This window comes from Podarcis vaucheri, assembly GCF_965113315.1.
Source record: "Podarcis vaucheri genome assembly, chromosome: 2".
Taxonomy (NCBI): domain Eukaryota; kingdom Metazoa; phylum Chordata; class Lepidosauria; order Squamata; family Lacertidae; genus Podarcis; species Podarcis vaucheri.
In genome coordinates this window covers 128,052,005-128,078,081 of record NC_138760.1, presented here as the reverse complement: position 1 = coordinate 128,078,081, position 26,077 = coordinate 128,052,005, and the positions used below count along the sequence as shown (strand labels likewise).

General features: G+C 45.3%; 2 protein-coding genes across 3 annotated transcripts in view; both read left to right on the top strand.

The window, feature by feature from the left end:
- Positions 1-2,474: 2,474 nt before the first annotated feature.
- On the top strand, positions 2,475-18,680 carry LOC309527420 (major histocompatibility complex class I-related gene protein-like). The gene is made up of 7 exons (XM_082214272.1): positions 2,475-2,603; positions 7,764-8,039; positions 9,393-9,668; positions 10,630-10,914; positions 11,727-11,813; positions 12,627-12,659; positions 17,113-18,680. Exons 1-7 carry the CDS (start codon positions 2,528-2,530, stop codon positions 17,115-17,117), a joined length of 1,038 nt encoding a protein of 345 aa, XP_082070398.1. The 5' UTR covers positions 2,475-2,527; the 3' UTR covers positions 17,118-18,680.
- A 1,347-nt stretch (positions 18,681-20,027) lies between these two features.
- LOC309527296 (vomeronasal type-2 receptor 26-like) overlaps positions 20,028-26,077 on the top strand; it is a 123,966-nt gene continuing 117,916 nt past the window's right edge. The window contains exon 1 of one of the 2 annotated variants that reach the window (XM_082214013.1): positions 20,028-20,062. The gene's annotated coding sequence lies outside the window, so the exon portion shown is untranslated. Of the gene's footprint in view, positions 20,063-24,542; positions 24,880-26,077 lie in introns of those variants that run through there. The other variant, XM_082214010.1, reaches the window with a different exon arrangement.

Genomic DNA, 26,077 nt, shown 5'->3' with positions numbered 1-26,077 from the left:
CAAATGGTCATTGACCTATCCTCAGTCTTAGAAATAAGCCATGTGACAGGTGCATTTTGCAACTGGTGTGGGCCCAAATGAGACCATGTAGAGTTCTCTAGATGCTGCGTTGGGGACTCTCCACCCTGCTGGCCCCTCCAGCTTTCTGAAGCAGGTAAGCAGACGAGCTTATTGCATTTATATCCCACCTTTTTCTACAAAAAGTACATGGTATAACCCCCGCTTCAGTTAAAGAACCCTGAGAGGTTGGTTAGGAGGCTGTGACTGACTCCGAAGTCACCCCGTGAGCTTCATGACCCAGTGAGGATTTGAACCCGGATCCAAGACCTTTGGCTTGGAATCAACTTTACCCCCCCTTTTCCTTCTTTCCCCTGGCTTTTTTCTGTGATGGAACTTCTATTTGGGGACTTCCCTGGCTTTTTTCTGGCCCATGTAGGACCAGTCTGGATAGTTGGCCTTGGTGAAGATTTGACGTTTTCATCCCCTAAAAAGTTTTTGATTTGAGATTCTACTGAAATGAGGCTGCATTTTAATGTTGTACTTTAATATTGTTTTTAAGTTATACTCTAAACATAGAGTATGACAAGTGGGAGAGGTTATGGAACAGAGGAATGAAATTTACAGTATGTGTCACGTTAAGAGAAAATTTGGAGAAAATGATGTATCATTGGTACATCACACCGGTAAAATTAGATAAAATGTATAAAAGTGGAAATAAAATGTGTTGGAGATGTAAGCAGAAGGAAGGCGATTTTTAGAAGAAGAAGAAGAAGAAGAGTTTGGATTTGATATCCCACCTTTCACTCCCCTTCAGGAGTCTCAAAGCGGCTAACATTCTCCTTTCCCTTCCTCCCCCACAACAAACACTCTGTGAGGTGAGTGGGGCTGAGAGACTTCACAGAAGTGTGACTGGCCCAAGGTCACCCAGCAGCTGCATGTGGAGGAGCAGAGATGCGAACCCGGTTCCCCAGATTACGAGACTACCGCTCTTAACCACTACACCACACTGGCTCTCTAGTGTGTCATCAAGGGGTTGGACTACCATATGTGGTGGGCATGTGACAAAATTTAAAAAATTTAAAAAATTTGGGAGCTCATATATAATGAACTAAAAAAAATCTTTAGGTACACCTTCTTAAAAAGACCAGAGGCATTCCTCTTAGGAATAATCGGAGATGAAATTAAAAGAGAAGACCAGAATTTATTTCAGTATGCGACAACAGCAGCCAGGATATTGATAGCTCAAAATTAGAAATCAGCAGAGACCCCCACAATTATGGATTGGCAAACAAAATTATTTGAATATGCAGAATTAGCAAGAATGACAAACAAAATTAGATATCAAAAAGAAACAAAGTTTATTGAAGAATGGAGTAAATTTGTCAAGTACATTGAAAGTAACTTAACAAATTAAAAACTACAGTAGACCTAACATAAACCTTGCTATGCATAAATCACAGAGTTATAAACTGCAGGAGAAGAAAAGATATAAGAAAACCGTAACAGGATAGGAGGTAGGTCAAGACGTGTGTTAACGTTGTGTAAATAAGTGGATGATACTTAAAAGTGATTAATAAGAGTGTTTTCTTTTTTATTTTTGTCTGTTTATTTTTCCTTTGTTGTATGTCTTTTGTTTTTTTGTGGAAATTTCAATAAGAAGCAAATTAAAAATAAATAATAATAATCTTGTTTTTAAGTTGTATTTTAATTAATTGTTTTTATACCTGGTGTTAGCCGCCCTGAGCCCGATCTTGGCTGGGGAGGGCGGGGTATAAATAAAATTATTTATTACTTATTCATTCATTCATTCATTCATTTATTATTATTATCATCATCTCCCAGGTCCTAGGCCAACACTCTAACCACTACACCCCCACTGCCTCCCTAGAGTCCTTCTGCTATGGGGCAGCTCTATAAATTCCGTAGGTAAATAAATATAGGCAAAGCAAGGATCATGTAGTCCAACCCCTTGATGACAGATGGCCATCCAATTTCTCTTTAAAAGCTTCCTGGAAAGGAGAATCCACTTGGTGCAGGTGAACATATTATTATTATTACATGGAGGCACCAAAAACTTTTAAGTTCATAGGGCCTCTTAGGCTCTTAATACTGTCCTGAGCAGTGGCGTAGCGTGGGGGGTGCAGGGGGGGCCGGCCGCACCGGGCGCAACATCTAGGGGTTAGGGTTAGGGGGCGCAAATCCACGGGTTAGGGGCGCAAATCCACGGGTTAGGGGGCACAAATTACTTGCCTTGCCCCAGGTGCTGACAACCCACGCTACGCCACTGGTCCTGAGAAGGGCTTTGGGTCTGATTCAGGAGCCAAGCTCCTTTTCTCACGCTCTTGCGCCTCGAAATCCAGACAGGAGCTCAGCGCTAAAAACTTTCCTTTCGTTTTCCGCGCTGCACACGCTTTTCTGATTGGTAGAAATGTTTCCCCCTCCCCTCCTCCAATCGTTGTTTTTGCCACGGATTCCAGCAGCCGCAACTCAGCGGGTTTCAGAGGAGGAGAGCAGAGGGCGAGGAAGGATGGAGTCGCGGCTGCATCGGCGGTGCGTTTTCATCCTAGTGGCGACTGCTGACTTTCTGCTGCGCGGCTGCGCCGGTGAGTGACTTTGCAGGCTAAACTGCCTCGCGCGCAACAGGAATTTGCGAGCGGGCAATTTACTCATTTACTGGAGGCACAGTAAGGGTAGGCGGATTTGATCACCTTGTACCGTATCCCTAACATAAGTCTCCCTCTTCCCGGTCAGTTCCTGCTGTTGCCATCACGAGAAAAAAACTCCTTATCGTTCTGGAGCCTCGTACTCCCCCCCTCCCACAAAAAAAAGCTAGCCTTGCATGGGGGGAAGCCTATATTTGGGGAATTTGCCCGCTTCCAAATCTTCAGCTGATCAGCTTTGTGTCATAGAATAATAGTCAAAATAAAAAAATTCCTTCCAGTAGCACCTTAAAGACCAACTAAGTTAGTTCTTGGTATGAGCTTTTGTGTGCGTGCACACTTCTTCAGATACCACATGAAAGCTCATACCAAGAACTAACTTAGTTGGTCTTTAAGGTGCTACTGGAAGGAATTTTTTTATTTTGACTATGGCAGACCAACACGGCTACCTATCTGTAAATAGAATAATAGAATTGCAAAGTTGGAAGGGACCTCAGGGGTCATAGAATCATAGAGTTGGAATAGACCACAAGGGCCATCGAGTCCAACCCCCTGCCAAGCAGGAATCTCAGCTGATGCATCCATGACAGATGGCCTTCCAACCTCTGCTTAAATTTTAAGCCTTAAAAAACCTCCAAGGAAGGAGAGCGAGTCCATTCCACTGTCTTTTAGATGCAATTTTTTTAAAAAAAATATCCCTTGCGCTGCAAAGTCGTGCATGCTGTCAGGAGAAGTATAGAAGAAGCACCAGCCTTAGGCTTTGCCATAGGAAAGGGAGAGTACACAACTTCTGACAAACAGGAGTTTCCCACCCCACAATACTTTTATCTCTGTAAACACAAACACACGTTGCTCCACTCATCTGGTGTTGATTGGATTCTGGACCTGGACTGAACATCTCTCTCTCACACACACACACACACACAGAGAGAGAGAGAGAGAGAGAGAGAGAGACAGACAGACAGACAGACACTCACACACAAAACACCTTCCTCACATCTGGCTGAGCTCTTGCCAAGGCATTTAAATATTTCAGAGTAGTGGGAAATGAGCCCTGCCAGCTTTTCAGTTTATGCAAAAATGTAACTGCCCAGGAGAGTTTACGTTTCATGCTTCGCTTGAAACTGCCTCTGGGGAGTTTCGCTTTTGCAGGGGCGCTGTGGGCTAAAGCCTCAACGCCTAGGGCTTGCCGATCGAAAGGTCGGCGGTTCGAATCCCCGCGGCGGGGTGCGCTCCCGCTGTTCGGTCCCAGCGCCTGCCCACCTAGCAGTTCGAAAGCACCTCCGGGTGCAAGTAGATAAATAGGTACCGCTTACCAGCGGGAAGGTAAACGGCGTTCCGTGTGCGGCTCTGGCTCGCCAGAGCAGCGATGTCACGCTGGCCACGTGACCCGGAAGTGTCCCCGGACAGCGCTGGCCCCCGGCCAATAGATGTGAGATGGGCGCACAAACCCCACAGTCTGTCAAGACTGGCCCGTTCGGGCAGGGGTACCTTTACCTTTACCTTTACCTAGTAGTTGTGCGGCAATCTCTGCCTTTTTGGCTGGGCTCAGAATGTGCCTTCAGACTGCAGGGTTTCCCAAACTTGGGTCTCCAGCTGTTTTTGGACTACAACTCCCATCATCCCTAACTAGCAGGACCAGTTGTGTGTGTGTGTGTGTGTGTGTGTGAGAGAGAGAGAGAGAGAGAGAGAGAGAGAGAGAGAGAGAGAAGTGGGGAGGGGAGGAGGTCCATTATAACAGACTCTGTGGTCATTGTTAACCGCTCCCTAGAAGCTTGTGGTTCAGCAAAAGTATATAAAACAGGACTCCTTCCCCTTGAAACTTCACCTCTGCTTTGTACAGTCGTACCAGTGTGGCCAGTGTGGTGTAGTGGTTAAGAGCGGTAGACTTGTAATCTGGTGAACCGGGTTCACGTCTCCGCTCCTCCACATGCAGCTGCTGGGTGACCTTGGGCTAGTCATACTTCTCTGAAGTCTCTCAGCCCCACTCACCTCACAGAGTGTTTGTTGTGGGGGAGGAAGGGAAAGGATAATGTTGGCCGCTTCAAGACTCCTCAGTGTAGTGATAAAGTGGGATATCAAATCCAAACTCTTCTTCCTTCTTCTTCTACCTCAAGTTACAAACGCCTCAGGTTACAAAGGCTTCAGGCTACAAATTCCGCCAACCTGGAAGAGTTACCTCGAATTGAGAACTTTGCCCCAGGATGAGAATGGAAATTGTGTGTTGGTGGCACGGCGACAGCAAGAGGCACCATTAGCAAAAGCACGCCTCTAATTAAGAACAGTTTCAGGTTAAGAACAGACCTCTGGAATGAATTAAGTTTGTACAGCGTCTTTCCTGATGAATAACATATTTTTATTTGTTAAAGGGGTTGCCCAGCTTCGGAACTGAATTATTAAGATTTCATTTAACAATTATGGAGCAAACTACCTTGGAAGTTGCTGGACTCTCCTCTGTTGGAAGTTTTTAAGCAGAGATTGAATGGCTGTCTGTTAAGGATTCTTTAGCTGTGATTCCTACAATCTCTCCCCCGCTCCCCAATTCCTTGGGTGTCCTTTCCGACAATGGTACGATTCTGTAATCTGATGGCCGTGGGTTTCAGCTTCCATTTGGGCTCTTTTCAGTTTTTACATAACTGTGCCAGTGCTGACCTTTGATTTTCCTTGCAACTGGGGTGTATGTTGATGCACAAATAACCACACATTTAAGACAGGAGAAAGAAGAAGTAGGAGCAGCTCTTCTCTTTTCCTTCCTGCATGTTCCACACACACACACACACACACATACACACACACACACACACACACACACCACAAAGAGCAGAGGTACTGCTGTTGAGGAGGGTTAGGGGAAGTTTCAGGGGCTTCTCAGCCTGGGGTGGTGGTGGAAAATCGCCCCCCTTTTGCTCTTTTTCAGCTTCTGCTTCAGGTAGAAGTAGGAGAGGGGAGGGGACGTTGCTGCACACTGCGTCCACCACCTTGCAACACCTGCAGCTTCTGAGAGGCTGCTTTCCTCTCAAAATAAAAGTGGCAGATGTTCCGCAGGCTGGCTGAACCTAACTGCAGTTTGACCCTGAAAGGAAGCTGAATGGGAGGGGGGCCATGGCATAGCAAGCCACAGAAGCTCCCCAGGTGCGTGCAGCCAAATCTCCTGCGGTTTCCCCCCAGCCACTTGGGGTAAAATCCACCCCACATAGTGCACTTTTCATTGCAGAATTCACACAGATGTAGACCTACAACTATGTTCCTCTATCAACTGCACAATAGTAGATGGCGCCCCCAAATTTCTGTCACTTGTCATTTACAGTTGTTTTATTCAGTACAGTGGTACCTCGGATTACAGACGCTTCAGGTTACAGACGTTTCAGGTTGCAGACTCCGCTAACCCAGAAATAGTACCTCGGGTTAAGAACTTTGCTTCAGGATGAAAACAGAAATTGTGCTCCGGCGGCACGGCGGCAGCAGGAGGCCTCATTAGCTAAAGTTGTGCTTCAGGTTAAAAACAGTTTCAGGTTAAGAACAGACCTCCAGAACAGATTAAGTTCTTAACCCAAGGTACCACTGTATAGTTTTCTTTCAAAACGTGCCTGAGATGGGGGTGGGTGGGTTTGCAACTGAATCCCAATAAAACTGCCCCATATAAGCAGATTTCTGTGCTCATACAGTTTTAGTTCTGTAAACCAGAAAGAGCTGTCAACAAACAAAATGCCACCCAGTGTCTAGATAGCCAAAGCTTCTCTGCTTCTCTCTCGATCAGGTGCCTGGGGTGGCATGTGTGCCCTGTGCCCAGGGGTGGAGCTGTTAGGGTATAGTTCCATTCCACCTTTAGAACAGATATGTGTATTGTTGTATGTCACATGTCTGTTTACATTCCAGCACAGTCTGCTGGGAACTTCCGTTGTGTATTGCTTTTGCTTTACTGCTGTCTGCTCGGACACGAAGGGAAGCAGATATGTTTTTCCTTTGTTCCTGAACTATGCTGAATAAACGCCTGTAAAAATGCTTACACATGTCTCTGTCCGCCACTTCCGTTGTGAGAAGTTGTTCACTCTGCTGATAAGAGCGCGCTCAGCTTCTGAGGCTTGAGTCGCTGATTGATGCTGGAGCCAGCTAGGGGCCTGCCAAATGCCCCCGTCTCCCCAGATATGCATCCCAACAGGGGCAGCCTCCCGTGGGGAAGGGGCGAGCCAGGGCAGGATGCGCCACGGGGCCTCCAAGGAGTCTGCCTGCCTCCTCCCACTCAGCCCCCCTACAGCTGAGTGGGAGGTGGTGGGCGGACCATTGTGGTGGACCCCATCATTCTACCCGGACACTGAGGTCCAGCGCCGAGGGCCTTCTGGCGGTTCCCTCACTGCGAGAAGCCAAGTTACAGGGAACCAGGCAGAGGGCCTTCTCGGTAGTGGCGCCCGCCCTGTGGAACGCCCTCCCACCAGATGTCAAAGAGAACAACTACTACCATGCTTTTAGAAGACATCTGAAGGCAGCCCTGTTTCGGGAAGCTTTTAATGTTTGATGTATTATAGTATTTTAATATTCTTTTGGAAGCCGCCCAGAGTGGCTGGGGAAGCCCAGCCAGATGGGCGGGGTATAAATAATAAATTATTATTATTATTATTATTATTATTATTATTATTATTATTATTGGGGCAGCATGGAGCCTGTGGGCACCCAAAGCCACCACGTCACTCCCAGGAGAGATGCGTGGCTTGGGTGCACTGCAGGTCCCACAGTGAGTGACCCCTGGCATTTTGTCACCCTCCCTCAGTGGTGACACCCGGGGCTCCCACAGCACCCCCTTCCTCCGCCCCTGACACTGGCGGAAGGAAACCCATCCCATCCTGTTTTGCTACTACAGACAGAATGGGAAACTGTCACCCCCACCAAGGGCTTACTTACTGGGGTTGTGTGGCTGGGCTCTGGTTTCTGGGCTCTGGTAAGATCTCACGAGAGCCCACAAAATTTTGCAGGGCTCTCTTGAGATCTTTCTGGAACCGGGAAGCCGCTGCCACCACTTCTCCTCACCCTCTGGGATGGTGGTGGAGCCCATGGCAGTGTCCCTCCCTCACAGATCGCTTGAACTCTGCCCCTCTTTCTCCTCTCCAGGCTCCTCCTTCCACAAGTTCCAGCTTATCTACATATCTGTGTCAGAACCCGATCAGACAATGCCCAAGTTCACTGCTTTGGGGTATGCAGATGACCAGCTCGTCACTCGCTTTGATAGCAACACAGAAGAGGGGGTGCCTCAAGTCTCCTGGGCTAAAAAGCTGAAGGAGGATATTCATGAGTACTGGGACAGGTACACCAAGGTCTTGGAGGACAGTGAGCGGTGGTTTGAAAATTATCACCGTATCATAAGGCAGTACTACAACCACAGCAAGGGTGAGTGTATGTAAGAAAGAAAGGGTCGAATCTGTCGATTTCAGTTCAGTTCTTGTTTCTACATCAGTTTGCACTTAAAAAGGAAGTCCTTATTAACATTTTAGTGTGAATTTCTCCTAATACATCAACATCCCCCCCAACAATGAACCTTTTTCAGTTTCCCCAAATGTATTGCATTTTTCTATGACCATTTCATGAATTTATGCATTTTTATGCACACTTTGTCCAGGTGTTGCAGTTTTGTTCACATTACTTGGCTGGAGAACTCCATAGCAAAATTGGAAGAACTGCAAAATTGAAGGATGAGTCTGTTGCGACCATCATATTGTTTGAGATAGTGCAGTTTAAGTAGGTTCACCTATAGAAGTGGACTAAACTGAACTGACCCCCCCCCCCCATCCCTGGTGGTGAAAGAGATTTGAATTCGCCACATACTATGCACATTGAATGCTAGTTGGGAGGGAAGAGGGCAGAGAGAGAGATGAGCTTAAGAAAGTTTTTTTTCTGGGGAGGTGGGCAAGGTAAACAATCCAGCTATATTGGATAATATGCATAACTACCACCAGAGAACACATCTACGTTTCCTGGTAGATCTTGTGACTGGAGGTCACTTGGCCTATATAGGATGCAGGCAAAGCCTATATAAGAGGCATAATTATTTTTAAAAAGTGATTTTTAAAAATAATATTTCAACAAGGGACTCTTCTAAGAAATAAGGTTAGCACTTTGGAATGACTACATAAGCAAAATAGAGATCCACAAATATATGACCAATGGAAGGGTACTAGACAACAGCTTGAGCTGGATACAGCTCAATGGATACAGGTGGTCTTTCTTCATGACATAGAAAAACCCTTATTGCAAATAATAACAGAAGTCACGTGCATTAACAGATTGATTTCTTCCATGATTTAAGCAAAGATAGTTTTGATTCAATAAGGCTGAATGATATCATTGTAAAATATATAAATTTAGATCAAGCAGGTTGAAAGGTAGGAAACCTGCAACAAGTATTAGAAGACTGAGAAACACAATACGGATCACACATAGGAGCAAACAACCACATGCTTTTCTGAAAAAGCATTTGATAGAGTAGAATTGATTTAGTCGCTTAAAGTATTAGAATATTTCAATTTGGGTGTGGAATTTATCAACTGGATCTGACTTTTGTATCAATACCCAGAAGCACAAATAGTGATGAATGGAGCATTGTCAGAGAGATTCAATCTATCTAGAAGAACCAAATAGGGCTTGAGATCTGATGGTGAAAAGTGGTTGTTGTTGTTTTTGAGAGGGTGGTCTGCACCTGTTCTAATGCCCCCATTGTGATCTCATCATGGGTGTCTTTTTCAGGTTTTCATACCTGGCAGATGATGGTTGGCTCTGAGGTGAGTCCACATGGGAGCAATGAAGCATATTGGACGTTTGGCTATGATGGGAGGGACTTTCTCAGCCTTGACAAGGAGGCTGATGCCTGGATTGCAGCAGATGCGGTGGCCCAAGTGATTGAGAGGATGTGGGAGGCTGACAGTTCCATGATCCCACGTTTCAAGTTCTTAGTGGAGGTGGTTTTCATTGAATGGCTGCAGAAATATGAAGCCTACGCAAAGGAGGCTCTGCTGCGGAAAGGTGAGGGGGCAACAGAGGTGGGGGAAGATGGCATATTTCATTTGGTTAATTGGTTAGATAGTTATAAAAATATTTCTACACTGCTTTGTCACAACAAATATCTCCAAGCAGTTTACAGTAATAAAACTATAAAACCATGCAATAAAACATTTAAACAGTCAAAACCAGACATCCGTTAACTATTGCAGATGGTTATAGTCTTAATAGCCTGCATAAGCCATGTGGCATAGAAATGTTTTCAGTAAGCATTTAAAAATTGGGACTTGAAGGTGCTTGCCAAATTTCTATTGGCAGAGTGTTCCAACGGACTGGACTGATGACACTAATGTCTTGGTTTCTTGGCTCAGCAATCTTTTTCACTGGTCCTGAAAGACCTACATGGGCTCCCAGTACGTTTTTGATCACAAGTCAAAGTGTTGGTGCTGACCTTTAAAGCCCTAATCTGCCTTGGCCCACTATACCTGAAGGAGCGTCTCCACTCCCATTGTTCAGCCCGGACACTGAGGTCCAGCTCCGAGGGCCTTCTGGCGGTTCCCTCATTGCGAGAAGTGAGGTTACAGGGAACCAGGCAGAGGACCTTCTTGGTAGTGGCGCCCTCCCTGTGGTACACCCTCCCAACAGATGTCAAGGAAATAAACAACTATCTGTTTAGATAGTTCTGTATTGGGAAATTTTTTATGTCTGATAAATTTAGATTCAACCAAATTCCTTGGGGAAGTTGTTTTTGGACAATGCTGTATTCCTGTCATTCTAGGAATAATCAGAGGTTGTGAGTGCCAATGCGGTACTTAAGTGTTTATCGCAAGGAAGCTACTTTGTACAATAGCTCCTATGGAAATGTGTCTCTTGGGGATGCTCTAGGCCTGAGATCGTAATCTCTGGGGTGGGGCATAGTTCAGTGTTCGTCCTGCCAGCCTCTGGATAGCCTCGTGTGTTAACTAAAGTGCTGCCATTTTTGCAGAACCCCCAGTAGTCAAGGTAACTAGGAAGCCAAACAATGATGGCATGGAAACTCTCATCTGCCGGGCCCACGGCTTCTATCCCAAGGAGATCAACTCTACCTGGAGAAAGGATGGGGAGACTTCTGGGCAGGATACAGTTCATGGGGGCGTTCTCCCCAACTCAGATGGAACCTTCTACAACTGGCTCAGCATTAAGATCAACCCCAAAGACAGGAACCACTATTGGTGCCATGTGGAGCATATTGGCCTACAGAAGCCTATGGACGTGCCCTCAGAAGAACCTGGTGAGAGATTGCGGGGAGACGAATGGGATGGAAGCATGCCCAATCTGCCCTGAACTCAGATTTATATATTCTAAATAATAATACTTCTATTATTTATACCCTGACCATCTGGCCAAGTTTCCCCAGCCACTCTGGGCGGCTTCCAGCACATATTAAAGCATAATAATTCGTCAAACATCAAAAACATCTCAATACAGGGCTGCCTTCAGATGTCTTTAAAAGTTACGTAGTTCTTTATCTCCTTGACATCTGATAGGAGGGCATTCCATATAGAGAGTGCCATTACCAAGATGACCCTTTGCCTGGCTCCCTGTAACTTCACTTCTCGTAGTAAGGGAACCTCCAGAAGGCACTCGGAGCTGGATCTCAGTGTCTGGGCTGAGCGATGGGGGTGGAGCCGCTCCTTCAAGTATACAGTACTGGCAAAAGTTGGCTGCCATCTTTCCCCTGATAAGCCCGGGTGGTTGCAATGTCCTGGAATGTTCACAAATATTTTATGTATATTGAAGTATATTGAAGGTGAACGCGTCCGCCAGATGTTGATGAGTAAAACCTTATTAAGGCATCCCTCTGTAGGGAGAGAATGACCTTTCACTCCAGCCCCGGAAGGACTCTTGCAAAGCTGGGTGGGTGAAGAAGGGTGGGATGGGCCATCCTTCACTATTCCCCCTTTGTACCATTGAACCTCTCTGAATTTCATGAGCTCCTAAGTCCTGTGGCCATCTTTGGTTTCCTCCCATGAAAAGCAAAGACTCTTCTTGGTTTCCCTTCAATTATTCTCCTCTTCCTCCCCTCCCACCATTCAACTTTAGGCTCCCACATGGGGATCATTATTGGCTGCATCCTGAGCGGAATCTTCCTCCTGGTGGCTGTGAGTGTTGGGATCTATGTGCACATCAGTAAGTATATTTGGGGCCGCATTTGCTACCAGGTTGTGGGCTAAAGTGATTCCCTTTCCTACTGATACTCTCCATTCTATGAAGGATGCATCTGTTTGGTTTACAGTTTTGGGGAGCAGTTTTGCTGCTCTCCCCTGCTGGGCCTCCCCTGCTTATCTCCCCTGCCACTGATGCATTAGTTTAAAGGTTTGTAACTCTTATCATATATGTGTATTTGTCACGGGTTTTGTCTCTGGCTAAAACAGTAAGACAGCTTATCAGAGAAGGGCGTGTGTGTGTGTGTGTGTGTGTGAGAGAGAGAGAGAGAGAGAGAGAGAGAGAGAGAGGTGTGTAAGCGCCGTGGATCTGGGCCCATAACCCTGTTGTTGGCATGCGACCAAGGAAATGGGGGCAATTGGCAGGCCCCCAGCTGGCTCCAGCCCACCGGCCACTGTGCCGGGCGATCTTCAGTCCTTAGTGAAGCATCAGCAACCCGAGCTTCAGAAGCTAGGGCACGCTACTCAGCAGAGTAAACGCTACACAACAGAGGTGGCAGGAGAAGTTGTGTGAGCAGATTTACAAGCAGTTTATTCAACATACATCAGGACAAAAGGAAAACATGTCCGATCTCCTTTGTGTCCAAAGCAAGACAGCATAAGCAAAAGCTATACACAAACGGAAGTTCCCAGCAAGCTGTGCTGGAGTGTAAACAGACATGTGACATACAACAATTCCACACCTCTGTTCTTAAGGTGGAACAGAATATCCCAGCACCCCCATCCTTGCTCACCCAGCCAAAGACACTAACCTCCTTCTCCATTCCCTCTTTTGCAGCTAAGAAACAAGGGTCTGGCAGCTCCAGTGGGGGTAAGTTTGTGGGGATAAGCAGGGGCAAGTGTGTGAAGAAGAGCAATTCTGTCTTTCACTAAGGCTGTTCCAGTGAAATCATCTTTGCAAATAAACTGTACCTGCAAAACCCATTTAAGGGTTCTGTTTAAGGGACGCGGGTGGCGCTGTGGGTTAAACCACAGAGCCTAGGACTTGCCAATCAGAAGATCAGCGGTTCGAATCCCCACAACGGGGTGAGCTCCCGTTGCTCGGTCCCTGCTCCTGCCAACCTAGCAGTTCGAAAGCACGTCAAAGTGCAAGTAGATAAATAGGTACCGCTCCGGCAGGAAGGTAAACGGTGTTTCCGTGTGCTGCTCTGGTTCGCCAGAAGCGGCTTAGTCATGCTGGCCACATGACCCAGAAGCTGTACGCCGGCTCCCTCGGCCAATAAAGCGAGATGAGTGCCGCAACCCCAGAGTCGGCTACGACTAGACCTAATAGTCATGTGTCCCTTTACCTTTACCTTTACCTTTACTCACATATTAATAATCTGCACTTTAAAACATTTCAAGAGAACAAAACAAGCCAACGTATCCATAAAAAAAATCACTAGATGGCAATTGGTTAGAAAGAGAAAATTCATGTTAACAAAGGCCTGTCATAAAAGGTATAGCTTTTAAGAGACTTCTGAAAGAAGATGGGGATGGTTCCTTTATGGGCATTCTTACTTTTATTTTGCTTATTAAGGTTATTTGTCACTTCTTTTGCAAAAGTAACTCAGAGTAACTTTAAACAATTAGGAACAGGGCAGTGTCCTAGTTACAGTTAACCGGAGCTCTTGGAACTACCAGTCGTGCCTTACCAGAGGATCTCAGCGATTGAGGTGGGACCTAAAAACTCAGACTGCCGTTGACCATGTTCTTTTCCTACCTGGTTTATATTTCTAAAGGGAAGCTTCTTCCCTCTTGGTTGGATTCCAAACCCCCTGCTTAAACGGTGCAAGAAGTCAGCTTCTCTGCGTTTGGGGTGGAGTCCATGTTTTCTCCATTTTAGGTTGGCCAGAGCAGTTGATTCCAAAACAGAAATATGGTTTTTGGAGTAAGAAATCGAATAACACAGAGTGGGGTGTGTGGAATGAAAGAGGGATATGTGTTTTCTTTTAACCATGGCTGTGGAGCTTGCCAGAAATAGGCTGGCAGAACAGAGCCAGCATGAAGGGGGTGTAGAAGAAGATTTGACATCCCACTTTATCACTATCCTAAGGAGTCTCAAAGCGGCTAACAATTTCCTTTCCCTTCTTCCCCCACAACAAACACTCTGTGAGGTGAGTGGGGCTGAGAGACTTGAGAGAAGTGTGACTAGCCCAAGGTCACCCAGCAGCTGCATGTGGAGGAGAAGGGAAGCGAACCCGGTTCACCAGATTACGAGTCCACTGCTCTTAACCACTCCACCACACCGAGGTGGCATTGAAAGGGGAGCAATGAAAATGAATGCATGGTTCACCCCCTCCCCTAGAAATTAACTGAGTCAATATTAACAAATGGCCAACACTGAATCCAATTAATTATCTAAAGATACCTGGAGAAACAGAAACTTTACCAGCAGGTGACAAAATGTGAGGACAGTGTTCCAAGTTAATGGTGATGCTCTGCTGAAAACTTTGGTTTGAGTAGAAATGAAATGAATATGAGATAATATTGTGGGACAGCAAGGAGGGCTTCTGCAGCTGATCCTAGGAATATGGCTGGTACATAAGATGGTCCTTTGGGTAACCTGGTCTGCTTAGGGATTTGTCCACTTGAAGTAGAACCTTGAACTTAAGTGGGTAATATCCTGACAACCAGTACAGAAGTTTCAGTTTGGGGAAGGGAAAGTTTTGGAACTAAGGTTGACCCAAAGCGGTTTAAAAACAGGAACTCAGAACCCAGTGGGATAGAAGAATGTCAGCACATCCGATCCTCGGCCCTCACTACTTCCTCCTGCTGGGTTGTGGTTTTGGTGGTGCTGCCGCAGCTTTCAGACAGCGAAGGAATGGAGCACTTCCCAGAGTTTGATGAGGTGCTATGCCACAACTACATGTTTCCTCAATCAAATTCACACAAACACACACCCCGCACTTGATGGACCTTGGGGTCTCAAATTTCAGTGGCTCCCTGTGCAACATCAAAATTTGGCACCACCCGCCTTGCGCCTTCCATTCTACATCATAGTTGTGGCACCCCCTGCAGTTCCCCCGAGACTCTGCAACTATGATGTACCGGGGGCATGCTCCCCTAAATCTGCCTCTGCCCCCCACCATTTTGAAACCAAATGACCTAGGCACATAGAAACCACAGAATCATAGAACATGAGTAGGAAGTCTCCCCTTGAGTCTGGTCCATGCAAGGACTTAATGAGCCAATCTTAAAATATTGTGTATTAATTTTTTTAAAAAAGTTTTACATCAGAAAAATATGGCACTTGTTACAAGAAACAGCCACATCTATTCCCCCATCCTGTCCCCACAGTGGTCAACCAGGTTTGTCAATGGGGAGCCCTCAAAGCAGGACCACATTGCAGATTCTGTAGGTTTCTCTGTCATTTGAGGATTAGGTTGGGGGTCCCCTGCCTCCCCACCTCTCTCTGCCAAGAGAAATCTTTTGGTTTCATCTGTTTGGCTCCATGCACAGCAGACGCTCCCTGGTGTGTGTTTTTTGTTTTTTTTTAAATTAATTTTTTTAAAATAAATTTTATTGAGTACAAAAGAAAAGAATATCAAATAAGTAAAGAAATTAAGAAACAACTCTCATACATATACACATAAACATAATTATTTATACATCTAAAAAGCAATATTCAGAAAGAAAAGGAGGGAAGGAAAAAAATAGAAGAAAAAAGAAAAGTTAAAAATGGAATTTTAGAAAATAGAAAAGTGTTCACCATAAACAATAATTTCAGATCTATACTTACATACAATTATATATTTCCATTTTGCAGGATGTTCCCTGTTTTCTCTCTCTCTCTCTCTCTCTCTTTTCCATTTCCTTTTTTTTTTTTTTGATGAAAAATTCTTCATTGAAATTCATTAATGTCATTACAGATTTAACTTCACACATACAGATACATACAATATATAGATATATATTCTTAAATTAGTTTAACTTAGAATGTTAATTTGATCTTCTAATTCCACTTAGATATAAGCTAAGCTAAAATCATATAATGGTATCTCCTGAGAAATCTCTATGTGGGACAAGAAGCTACAGTTAGACCTGGATATGGAACAACTGATTGGTTCAAAATTGGGAAAGGAGTACGGCAAGGCTGTATATTGTCTCCCTGGTTATTTAACTCATATGCAGAACTCATCATGCGAAAGGCTGGACTGGATGAATCCCAAGCCGGAATTAAGATCACCAGAAGAAATATCAACAACCTCAGATATGCAGATGACACAACCTTGATGGCAGAAAGTGAGGAGGAATTAAAGAACCTTTTAATGAGGGTGAAAGAGGAGAGTGCAAAATATGGTCTGAAACTCAACATCAAAAAACAAAGATCATGGCCACTGGTCCCATCACCTCCTGGCAAATAGAAGGGGAAGAAATGGAGGCAGTGAGAGATTTTACTTTCTTGGGTTCCATGATCACTGCAGATGGTGACAGCAGTCACAAAATTAAAAGACACCTGCTCCTTGGGAGAAAGGTGATGGCAAACCTAGACAGCATCTTAAAAAGCAGAGACATCACCTTGCCAACAAAGGTCCGTATAGTTAAAGCCATGGTTTTCCCAGTAGTGATGTATGGAAGTGAGAGCTGGACCATCAAGAAGGCTGATCACCAAAGAATTGATGCTTTTGAATTATGGTGCTGGAGGAGACTCTTGAGAGTCCCATGGACTGCAAGAAGATCAAACGTATCCATTCTTAAGGAAATCAGCCCTGAGTGCTCACTGGAAGGACAGATCATGAAGTTGAGGCTCCAATACTTTGGCCACCACATGAGAAGAGAAGACTCCCTGGAAAAGACCCTGATGTTGGGAAAGATGGAGGGCACAAGAAGAAGGGGACGACAGAGGACGAGATGGTTGGACAGTGTTCTCGAAGCTACAAACATGAGTCTGAGCAAACTGTGGGAGGCAGTGGAAGACAGGAGTGCCTGGCGTGCTCTGGTCCATGGGGTCACGAAGAGTGGGACACGACTAAACGACTAAACAACAACAACATAAAATAAAATAAAACAACAACAACAAACTGAAGTAAAATAAATATAGACTTCCCATCATTTCCCAATATAGTTGATATTTGTGATTTTGAATGTACTTATAATTATTACCTTACATTTAATATACTTTCCAATACTGTCTTACAACCTAGTGTACCAATTTTCCTTTATTTCTTAATATTTTATGTACACAAGGGTCCTTCAAACACTACCATAGATAATATGTCGCTGTTATTTATTTATTTTTTATTTATTTTTTGTAAGTATCTGTTTTATCTGTCTCTTTGCAGTATGACCAATCTTGGGGACGCGATTCTGGGACAACAAGAGAGAGGGAGAATGAGCACATCCATGCTCTGAACCCAGTTTTGTCCTCTGGGGATTCCTTCAGCTTGGCTGGAACCAAGATATATCTTCGTCTTTCACTCTTTTTCAATGTCACAGGCCTTGGCTTGAGATGAAGTGCTTCTGGATAGCCCTAAACATACTTGCACCTGGAGGAAAATTCTAAGACTCGCACCCAGGGGGGAAAAGTCGATGTGGGGTTTTTTGGTATTAACAGTGTAATCGGAAGAAAGTAAGAAGAGGCTGCGGGATGAGGCCAAACTAGAAGCCGACAAACAGGGCCTGAACACAACAGCAGTCTCCCCTTCTCTGATGCCCAGTAGCTGGTCTTCAGAGGCAGATGTTTTCAATAATGGACTGGTGACATAGACATTATGGCTAGTGGCTACTGATAGCCTTATCTTATATGAAATTTTCTGAACTCCTTTTAAAGTTATCCTGCATCTCTTTACCTTGACCTCTAACAGTGGAGCTGTTCTGAGACCCACCACCTTTGTTTTGTGCTGTTCTGTTTCATTTGGAATAGTTTGGCCTGTTTAATAATTGTAATAGAGTCACCTGTTTTTATAATGGTATATTGCATTGTGGTTTATTAACAAAAAATATTTATGATTTTCAGATTTATACATTTTATTAATTTTACAGTTATTTTAACATTTCAAAACTTGACTTCCTTCTCCCTCTTTCTGCGGTTCCTTAAATTTATTTTTTAATATCTTCTGCATATTCAAATTCGTTTAATTTGCTCATTTATTTATCTACTTTAAATATATACTCGTATGAAACTGCAGGTTATTACAATAACCCTCCCAATGTTTTTATCTGTTTGCAATTTATCTGTAAATATTCTGTAAATATTCAATAAACCATTTCCATTTTTTTAAAATAAAAAGCTTGTTATCTTGATTTCTTATTCTTCCGACAAGTTTTGCCATTTCTGCATATTCCATAAGTTTTTGTATCCATTCTTCCTTTGCTGGGACTTCTGATTCTTTCCATTTTGGGGCAAGTAGCATTCTTGCTGCTGTAGCAGCATACATGAATAAATTCCTGTACAATTTAGGTAGTTCTGTCCCTATAAATCTCAAAAGAAAAGCTGCTGGTGTTTGTTTTTTTACAAATTGTTATGTACTGAAGTTCTCACCCTGGGCCAGCAGGGGGATACTGTAGATAGTTATGAAAATGAAGGATCGAAAGTGACATTCATTGATTGGATAGTTTGTATGCAAATGAAGGATCGAAAGTGACGTTCAGTGATTGGATAGTTTGTATGCAAATGAAGGGTCGAAAGTGACGTTCAGTGATTGGATGGTTTGTATGCAAATGAAGGATTGAAAGTGACGTTCAGTGATTGGATAGTTTTAGAAAGTTGCTACAGTTACGTTGTTCTGGAGCTCTATATAAGCAGGCTGACTGAACCCTTCAGTTCAGTTCTGTTCTGGCCTCTGAATAAACAAGAGCTGTTTGAAGAATCGCTGTGTTGTCTGATATGTTCGCCCACAACTTAACACAAATGTTATTTTAAACATCCTTTTCAATTCATTATATATCATTTCCTGGTATATTGCAGTGTTGTTAGCTGCCAGAAAGCTGGATAATAAGCAAACAAACACGGGAAGCCCACAAGCGGGAACTTAACCTAGTCATGTTCTTTCCCCACTTCAGATTGCCAGCAACTGGCAGTGCCTTAGTATTTAACACTCAGATCATAAAGTTATTGTAATGGAATGGAAGAGTAAAGACCCAACAGCACGGAGGTGGAGAATAAATGACAGTTAGATAATACAGAAATATTAGAAAGAACTAAAAAAAATCTAAATACATACTTTGAATTAAATCTAAATAAAGGTACAGATATTAATGTAGTCTGGGATGCAAGTAAAATAGCCAAACTAACAGCAAAAATTCGACATCAGGGTGATGAAACATATCAAAAAGAATGGGGGAAATTTATGTTATATAGAGAGAAGACGATGTGAAATAGGGAAACCAGTAGAACTGAAATAAACCTCATAATGGGAAAATACAAAGAAATTTATTGGACAATAATAACAAAATGAATTAAAAATGTATATTATGACCAAGGTTGAACAGTATTTGTAAATGAATATAGACAGACAACAAGAATTGTATATATAGAAAGATTTGTTTCTTTACGGACATTTCATGGACAAAAATTGAACAACTATATACAAAATGGATAAAGACAATGCAAAAAGTTAAAGATGACACAAAAAAGCCAGAAGAAGGAAGGAGAAAAGTCAGCTCTTGAGAGCAAGAATAAATGTAAAATGTAATATAATATGTGTATGTATAGTATGTAATTATAAAAGACCAATAAAGATCATCTTTTTTTAAAAAATAGCATGGGGGGGTCACAGGGGCGGCTGCCCCAGGCACACAATTGCTAGGGGTGCAAAATGTCAGCACCTGGTTCTGCCTCAATACAGTTGGGTGCTTCCATCACTGGGCTCTGTTTAAAATGGCTTCTCCGTGCGAACCAGGAAGTGACCTCTTCAGACAAAGAAACAACTCTTCTTATCTCTGCAGCCGTGATTTCCTGGATGCTGTGGTTGCTGTTAGGCAGTAATTAAATGTGCATGCGCACTCAGCCAGTTTCCCTCCCTCCCACCCCAGGCCCTTCATGTGGCTCCAGGTACGGGCAACTCATGCTATGCCACTGGTATACGTAAATACTTGTGTGTGGTCAACACTTTCTGGAAGGGAGGGAGAATCGCTTAGTAGGTGGAATGTTGAGGTAAAAGGGGAGGAGGAGTCTGTTGGAGGACAGAACATTGGAAATGAAGAGTCAGGATTGGTCAGTTAAAGCGGTTAGTGCAGCCTTGTATTTAAGCACTCGCCTGGTTGCCATAGGTGACCAGGAATTCCAGGCAGGTTGGTAGAGGAGGGAAGGCTCTCTCCTTGTTAAGCAAAACCTATTGCATCGCTATTCATGCATTTACCATCTTTGGGCAGATGCTATGGGGAGGGGATTCAAGCCTTATCAGGAGAAACTGGCCACTCTCCAGGCACCCGGCTTGATCTCCTTGTTGACCTCCCTGTCTGCATTCTCCGGCAGGATCCAGGCTAGGTCATGATCGGCGATCCTCCTCAAACGTGAGAAGAACACACCACTCTTCCCTGCTCCCTGCTCCCCCCAGGGAGGGGAAAGAGATAGACAGAAATGTATTTACATGCCTTTATTTCTGTCCTTGCAGCGTTACAGAGAAACGCGTCTGCTCTCTTCAGACTCCATCAGCAGAGAGACAAACTCCTCCTTCTGTACTTCCTGTACAGCTCATATTACACTCTGAGCTAACATCCGGTGCTCAGCACAGTGAATAGACTGTCCCTTTGTTCTCACGGTACAGTCCCCAACATTCCCATCATGTTTTGCTTTCCAGCCAGCTGCAGCTCGCTGCCGCATTGCTCCTTTTCCATAACAGCTCAGCAGGGCCCTCTTATCCAGTGGTGTCGCAATGGGGGCAGGGGGGCTGTGCACCCCGGGTGCCATGTCTGGGGGGGTGACAAGAAGGAGCTCCGTGGAGGCTCACGTTGGCGTGAGTAGCCATCACACTGCCATAGTCACATGTGGAGGATCTGTAGCCACGAGCAGAGGATCCCAGCACCGGCGGCAAACCACCATGTACAGCGCATGTGTGGCGTCGCACGCATACACTGTACATAATGACGCCGCACATGCGCTGTACACAGCGGTTTGCCGCCGACACTGCTCGAGCACCGTGTGGATGGTGGGATCCCTCCGTCGCTGCTACAGCCACGAACAGAGGCTCCTCCCTGGCTGCAGCCACGAGCAGAGGATCCGTACGGCGCTGGAGCGGCGGTGCCAGCAAAACACTATGTACAGCACATGTGTGGCCAGTGTGGTGTAGTGGTTAAAAGCAGTAGTCTCATAATCTGGGGAACCGGGTTCGCATCTCTGCTCCTCCACATGCAGCTGCTGGGTGACCTTGGGCCAGTCACACTTCTCTGAAGTCTCTCAGCCCCACTCACCTCACAGAGTGTTTGTTGTGGGGGAGGAAGGGAAAGGAGAATGTTAGCCGCTTTGAGACTCCTTCGGGTAGTGATAGAGCGGGATATCAAATCCAAACTCTTCTTCTTCTTCTCTTATCAAATGCTTGTCGTCAACAGGAAACAAAATGCAAGGAAAGGCACTTGTGAACAAAGTCAAACAGTCTTCCTCAGACAGTTTAGAGCGATTTGAACCAAGAGTTGCAGCTGATGCTGCAAATAAAAGGGATTTCTCAGGGTTTGATATTGTTCTGAAACAGGGATGGGGTTTACAGCCCAAGTGTAGTGGTAGACCCTGTAGTCTCAATTTCCAGATGCACCCTGTGTGATGCCAGATTTTTGTGTCCTCCCTGGCCTCTCACTTTCCATTCTGCGTCATAGATGCAGCGCCTCCTGTGGCTCTCCCCCAAGACTCCACAACCAGTGTGGCCAAACAGGTCGCCCTCCCCTAAATCTGCCTCTGCCAGGGGCCTCATTCCTTTTCTAAGCAACTTTCTTGGGTTCACGTGCCAGTGGTAAGCAAGGAAGGGCAGAGGCAGAAGTGGGTGTAGCTGCGGGTGGAATTTGCAAGAGACAGTTCTGAAAAGGGAGAAAACCTTTTGAGCAAGACATGAAGCAAAATTCCACATCTTTTATAATTCACCATTCTCTGATTTTGCAACACAGTTCTCTAGCCAAGTAAGATATATAATAATATATATTTAGTAAAGTATAAATGCATGTTAGTGAACGTGGAATACAAAAATGCATTGTATTAGAGGAAATCAGAAAAAGAATACATTAGGCAATGTTTTGTATTAAAATGTACATAATAAGCATAATAGGTCACACAAGAATCCTTCAAATGAGAACATTCTGTGCTAGAAAAGAATACATCACAAATTAGGAGAACCAAACTTAAGATAGGGGAAATGAGAAACCGACATCGGCAGATTCACCCATCCCTACACCCCAGTTTGAGGAAGGCGCCAATATACATTAATAGACTTAGAACTATGTGGGCTGGAAGGATGTCAGCAAAATCAGCACTCCGCCTCCATAAGATTCTCCTTCCAAGAAAGGAAGCAGTGGGTGTCAGAAGTATCACAACCTCTGCCCACCTCAGGGAAGGGGCATCCGCAGCAAAAGCAGGAAGTTGTGGTGACATGCTGAGCTGGTCAGGCAGTGACGGAAGCACATGGCAGTGTTTGAATAGCTGCCATGCTATGCGCGGCAAACAGAAGCAGTAACTTCCTCACGCTGCTAGGGTCTAGCTGTAACTCCAAGTGTCCAAAACTGAACGATGCTGCCTTCGCTGCTTCTTCTGCCTCTAAACTTTGGTCAAGGAAGGTTCTGGAGGCTCAGTGAGTGCTTAGTATCAGTTATCACAGGAAACCCCTCAACCCCGAACACACCCCTATTGTGTGAAATCAGATGGTCTAGGCATGAGAGAGGGAAATATCTGTTTATGCCTGGGAAAAACACATGAAAGACCCTTGAGGAGACCCACTTGAGGGAGCCAGTGTGGTGTAGTGGTTAAGAGCGGTAGTCTCGTAATCTAGTGAACCGGGTTCGTGTCTCCGCTCCTCCACATGCAGCTGCTGGGTGACCTTGGGCCAGTCACGCTTCTTTGAAGTCTCTCAGCCCCACTCACCTCACAGAGTGTTTGTTGTGGGGGAGGAAGGGAAAGGAGAATGTTAGCCGCTTTGAGACTCCTTCGGGTAGTGATAAAGCGGGATATCAAATCCAACCTACTACTACTACTACTACTACAACTCTTCTTCTTCTTCTTCTTCTTCTTCTTCTTCTTCTTCTTCTTCTTCTTCTTCACTGGATCAGATCAAAGGCCCATTCAGTTCAGCTTCCAGCTGTCACAGTGGCCAATCTGATGCCTGTGGGAAGGCTGCAAGCAGGACCTGGGTGCAAGAGCAGTCCTTCAGAGTTGGGGTTCCCACAAACTGGTATTGAGAGAGGCCTGGAAACGATGCCTTATGAGGAACGGCTAAGGGAGCTGGGCATGTTTAGCCTGGAGAAGAGGAGGTTAAGGGGTGATATGATAGCCATGTTCAAATATATAAAAGGATGTCACATAGAGGAGGGAGAAAGGTTGTTTTCTGCTGCTCCGGAGAAGCGGACACGGAGCAATGGATCCAAACTACAAGAAAGAAGATTCCACCTAAACATTAGGAAGAACTTCCTGACAGTAAGAGCTGTTTGACAGTGGAATTTGCTGCCAAGGAGTGTGGTGGAGTCTCCTACTTTGGAGGTCTTTAAGCAGAGGCTTGACAACCATATGTCAGGAGTGCTCTGATGGTGTTTCCTGCTTGGCAGGGGGTTGGACTCGATGGCCCTTGTGGTCTCTTCCAACTCTAGGATTCTATGATTCTATGATTCTATTCTATGAGAGAGCTACTGCCTCTAGTAGTGGAGATTCGAAATACTTAGTAGCCATTGGTAGCCTTGTGCTCCGTGAATTTGTGCAATCCTTTTTTAAAAAAAAGCTTTCCAAGTTGGTGGCCACCCCTGCCTCATGTGGGAGCAAATCCCATAGCATGACTATTTTCATCAGAGAAAAGTTAGAGGGTATGGAGTTATGTGGCCCCTGAACCAAGCGAGTACAACCTTTATAAGACACTTGAAGGCAGCCCTGTATAGGGAAGTTTTTTTAAATGTTTCATGTTTTATTATGGTTTCATATATGTTGGAAGCTACCCAGAGTGGCTAGAGCAACCCAGTCAGATGGGGGGAGGAGGGATATAAATAATAAAATTATAATGGAATAGGGTGTCCCTATTTCCACCAGCGAAATATTGGAAGGTATGGTACTTCCTTGTGACTGTCCTAAATTATCTAGCTTCATTTTATGCCTTGTACCTGGGAGACCAAGGTTCAAATCCCTGCTCACTTTTTAGGCTCATTGAGTGACCTTGGGCAAGTCTCTTGGCCTAACCTACCTCGGAGGTTTCTTGTAAGGATAATATAATCCAGTTTCTAAAACACTATCATCTTCTGCCTTACTAGCCTTTATCCATCATGGCTTCTCTACTGATGGTTGAGGTTTGCTGGTTTCATCAGACCTAGCAGGACCCAGACTGGCAGCCCCATCTGTGAGTTCTCTCAAAGCTGTTTTTCTCTGGCTACAACTCTGCCTCTGCCCCTCGAGGAGGTTGCAGAGGAGGTGGACCTTCTCAACCTTCTCATTATCAAAATCATGGTGAATTTTTTTCTCTAGTCGAGGGATTTCCCCAAAGGTGGCCTTTGAGTCATAGACATCAGACTCAAAGACAGGATGAGTCTTGTAATAAGCCTGAAAGAAGAACTGGGACATAAATATCTCCAATACTACTGAGAACCTGGTCTCAGACATTGGGGGCAGAGGACTAATTTTTGTAGGAGTCTTCATTTTGTTACTTTTTTTCTGAAGCTACTGTAGGAGTCCAGCTGTGCTACTAATGTCACTGCTATCACAATACGGTAAGACTCTGGCAGGCGTAGCCAGGGTGATATTGCTGCTACTACGTCTGCTGCTAAGGTTCCACAGGACTAGTGGGATGCTGAAAGCAAAATGCCCCTTGAATCTGAAAAAGGGAAATGATCCACTAAATTATTGCCGACCAGGAGACCACCTCATTAGTGGGGTCATCAGTCCACAAGCTGCAGTGGATGTTCCATACGACTTTTCCCAACCCCCCAGAAACAAGGTGGTGTAGGGATCAGGGTCTTGGATAAAGGCCTAGGACACAACGATTTAAGTTCTCCATCAGAACTTCTAGTATTGTTGCTGGGAGGGAGAAAAACTTGTTGCTATTTGCTGTGGCCTCGTCTACTGGCAGCTGTTGATATGCTTGGGCCAAGTCCAGCTTGCCAAAAATTTTCGACCCAGCCAGGGTGGCAAGGACATGGCTGACCACTGGCACTGGGTATGCATGGGCCTTGAGGGCCTTGTTTATGGTGCATTTATAGTCTGCGCAGATGCGGACCGAACCATTAGGCTTGACGGGTGTGACGATTGGGGTTTCCCAGGGGGCATTAGGCACCAGCTCCAGCACTCCTTGCTCCACGAGCTGGTCCAATTCCTCGTCTATACAGGGTTTCAGGGCGAATGGGACCCAGCGGGCCTTGAGCCTGACCAGTCGTACTGCAGGGTCAAGCTGTAGAGCAATGGGGGGGCCTGTATACTGTCCCAATTTCCCATCGAAAACCCCCGGAAATTCCTTGCGTATGGCGTCCACGTCCACTTGTAAGCTAGTGTGGTTCACCCCAGTGACGGCTAGCCCCAGTGGTCCAAACCATGCCAATCCCAGTAAGCTAATGTAGGGGCCCTTGACCACAAGCAAGTCCAGTTGCTGCGTCCGCCGTCGGTATTGCACCCTGAAGGTCCCCACCCCCATTGTGGGGACCTTACGTTTCTGGAAGTCCCGGAGGGTGAATGGGGCTGGCCTGAGTTTGGGACCCCCAGTAGGACACAGTTTCCTTAAGGTCCTTGCCCAGATTATGGATAGAGTTGAACCCGTGTCAAGCTCCATGCGGCATGGGGCCCCCTCTATCTGTACCTCTACATAAATTTTCTCTACGTTGGGGTGGGGCAACTGGTATACCTGGAAGTCCGTGAGCTCCGTCGAGTTCCCTTGGTGCGTTGGGCCCCGGGACCTGGGGCTCTTGGATTGGTCATCTGATGCCTGGCGTCGGGTGGGTTGAGCTCGACACACCTGGGCGATGTGTCCCGATTTTCTACACTGCCTGCACTCTGCGTTGCGGAAACGGCAGGTCCTCCTCTCGTGACTCTCCCCATAGCTTGCACAGTTCCCTCCTTCTCGTCGAGGCAGCTGTGGTATGTGGGCTGTTTGAGTGCGCTGCTATACTCGGTGCACCTCCTCCCTGTCGGATCCTGAGTCGTCG

Bases quoted from the DNA above. Each gene is read 5' to 3' on its own strand.
- LOC309527420 (XM_082214272.1), top strand. From the start codon at position 2,528: ATGGAGTCGCGGCTGCATCGGCGGTGCGTTTTCATCCTAGTGGCGACT. The intron at 10,915-11,726 runs GTGAGAGATTGC...ATTCAACTTTAG, and splicing joins CGTGCCCTCAGAAGAACCTG to GCTCCCACATGGGGATCATT. The intron at 11,814-12,626 runs GTAAGTATATTT...CCTCTTTTGCAG, and splicing joins TGGGATCTATGTGCACATCA to CTAAGAAACAAGGGTCTGGC.